General features: G+C 38.9%; 1 protein-coding gene across 1 annotated transcript; it reads left to right on the forward strand.

Moving 5' to 3' along the window:
- Nucleotides 1–1,097: 1,097 nt before the first annotated feature.
- anapc15 (anaphase promoting complex subunit 15) lies at nucleotides 1,098–2,623 on the forward strand. Its single transcript, XM_037678039.1, has 4 exons — nucleotides 1,098–1,271; nucleotides 1,880–1,939; nucleotides 2,026–2,166; nucleotides 2,454–2,623. The coding sequence occupies exons 1-4, from the start codon at nucleotides 1,152–1,154 to the stop codon at nucleotides 2,499–2,501; spliced, it is 369 nt and encodes a 122-aa protein (XP_037533967.1). The 5' UTR covers nucleotides 1,098–1,151; the 3' UTR covers nucleotides 2,502–2,623.
- The last annotated feature ends 120 nt before the right edge of the window (nucleotides 2,624–2,743 follow it).

Genomic DNA, 2,743 nt, shown 5'->3' on the forward strand with positions numbered 1-2,743 from the left:
TTTTTTTTTTTACAAAAGTATGTCATAACCATGTAACAAAATACAACTTCCTGTTCGAAGAAGAACAATCTGAATCTGAACAATTTTTAAACCTGGTAAACACCAGCTCATTTTTTATGTTGTCTTGTAAAATCCTAAGTGAGAGAAAGTAGATTATTTTTTTCACTGCTACAGTATCATATTTTCCTCCACCGTCTACAAATGTTTGAGGAAAATAGTCTACGAAGAAGAATCGGGCCTTCAGGTTGCAACCAACGTCCATCTGACTAATATTCATATGGTTTACTGTTTAATTGATTGATTGATCGATCGATTGATTGATTGATGTTAATAAAATTAACACAAAGCACTGACTAGATTTGAGGGAGAACATGTAAGTGATTTGGGGTGAGGAGATTAAAGATAATAAAAAATACTCCTAATAAAATAAACTTTAACAAAAAAATAAAGTTTTGTTTTTCAGATTAACAAAAAGTTCTTACAAAAACTAAATTTGGTCAAAAGAACAATTTATTGTTTTGTATATAAGAGACAAGCACATAAAAAATCCCTTAATGTAATAAATAAACAATAAACCCATTTTTTAAACGCAATATAATCGTAGAATCATAAATGAAAATAATAAAATAAAGAAATAAAGAATTAAATAAATAAATGAGAATAATAAATTAACACTTTCTTTTTTTTAAACGCCAAAAATATCGTAATCAGTCCAGACGTCTACAAAAACTTGACTAACCTGTACAGGTATAAGGGTTGAATGAACATATTTCCCGAGCGGAACCTTCGGAGGGGACTCTTTATAGACGAGCACTTTCTACTTCCGGGTAAATTTGAACCGTTTTCAAATTACAGCGAGAGACTTGGAGGCAGAGACATGTTAAACTAAATAAACATTGCTAGTTTAATATTTGATTATACTTTAATAACTTTTATTTAGATACGATTTAAAAGCAAAATATTATTTTAGAAAGGCTTTGACTTTTTAAATATCGATCAGTTTTTGTGTTCCTCCTTTTGGTGTTTGTGTTTACACCGAGAGTTGACTTCTGTTTCATGGTCATGGAGATATTTTAAGCGTTAGCTCGCTGATTTCCTCCCACATTTGCTCAGTGTGTGATGTGTAAAGCGTCGTGTGTGGGTCTGTAGCCATGTCCACGCTGTTTCCCTCTTTGCTCCCGCGGATAACCGAGTCGCTGTGGTTCAATCTGGACCGACCGTGTGTGGACGAGCCGGAGCTGCAGCAGCAGGAGCAGCAGCACCAAGCCTGGGTCAGTCCTCGTCCTCTGCACCGTGGCTTCCTCACTTCATCAAGTGAACTTCATGTTTAACTCTGTTGTTATCGCCCGCTGCTGAAGGCGAGAGATCATGTTTTTATCTGTGCGTCTGTAGCGTTAGCCAAATATCTCATGAACTAGCGGACACGTTTTAGTTCCATTTTCTGAAAATAATCATTGGTTGTACGTCTAAAACTAATTCAAGATTGTCACCACAGCTAATTAACTTCAGGCAGTGAAAACTTGCTCCAGCTCAGTCAGTTTGACAGGTATTATTCTGAATTTGCTGTGGTGGTGTCCCAGGGACACGTCAGCGTGTGACTGCTGGTGGAATCGGACCCTCAGCTCTCCCATAGGAGGACGACTGCTCTAAACACTCAGCCACTGCTGTCCCTGCAAATGAGTGTTTAATCTGGCTGTATTTTATTTTTTCCTTGACACATTCTCTGAGTCATAACACATCTCGTGATGAGGTCGTGCATAACATCATTTACCAGATCAGAGCAAAAAGCTATAAAGCTGTCTCTTCTAAGGATATGATGATTTTACTTATTATTTCACTGAATGTTAGACCTTCAAATTGTATCTTTGTTGTGTTTCAGCTGCAGAGCATCGCTGAGAAAGACAACAACCTGATGCCCATCGGTAAACCCATTTTTGAGGTAAAATCATGAATATTTGACAGAATTCGTGACATGTCTGTGAGCTGTTTTAAATGTTTCTTTTTGTCTGTATTTGACGAGTCCAGGCAGGCTATGAAGAGGAGGAAGAAGAAGACGATGAAGATGAAGAAGACAGTGAAGAAGACTCAGAAGATGAAGAAGACATGCAGGACATGGATGAGATGAATGACTACAACGAGTCAGCTGATGATGGCGAGATCAATGAGGTGCTTGCTTTTGTCCTTTGTACAGTCATTTTCAACACGAGGGTTCATGACACACAGTAAATACATAACTCTTTAAATTGTTACTACTTCATAACTTTCATCACATTCATACACTGATGGGACACACATCGGAGGAGGTTCAGCGTCTTGCTCAGGGACACGTCAGCGTGTGACTGCTGGTGGAATCGGACCCTCAGCTCTCCCATTGGAGGACGACTGCTCTAAACACTCAGCCACAGCTGCCCCTGCAGATGAGTGTTTAATCTGGCCATATTTTATTTTTTCAGGTGGACATGGAAGGGGCAGACCAAGACCAGGACCAGTGGATGATTTAAGACTCGACTTAGTCAAACTATCAAGTCAGATGTGCCAGCTGCTTCCTCACCCTGACACAGATGTGTTTGTTCTTTGGGCGTGCAAGATGAGAATATGACTGGATCATCGTAAGATACTTCAGGAGAAGGTCAGCACTTGTGTCTAATTTCAAGCTGTAATCCATCAGACTTGAAAGACATTTTTGGACTTTGCTGTGAGACAGGCTACCTTGCACGGGTTTATTTATTATGAAAATACAGCC

The sequence above is a fragment of the Nematolebias whitei genome, chromosome 6 (assembly GCF_014905685.2).
Source record: "Nematolebias whitei isolate Nwh7 chromosome 6, NemWhi1, whole genome shotgun sequence".
Classification (NCBI taxonomy): Eukaryota; Metazoa; Chordata; class Actinopteri; order Cyprinodontiformes; family Rivulidae; genus Nematolebias; species Nematolebias whitei.

Excerpts from the sequence above, each read along its gene's own strand:
- anapc15 (XM_037678039.1), top strand. The coding sequence starts at position 1,152 with ATGTCCACGCTGTTTCCCTCTTTGCTCCCGCGGATAACCGAGTCGCTG. Across the intron at positions 1,272-1,879 it reads AGCAGCAGCACCAAGCCTGG|CTGCAGAGCATCGCTGAGAA; the intron begins GTCAGTCCTCGT and ends GTTGTGTTTCAG. Across the intron at positions 1,940-2,025 it reads TCGGTAAACCCATTTTTGAG|GCAGGCTATGAAGAGGAGGA; the intron begins GTAAAATCATGA and ends TGACGAGTCCAG.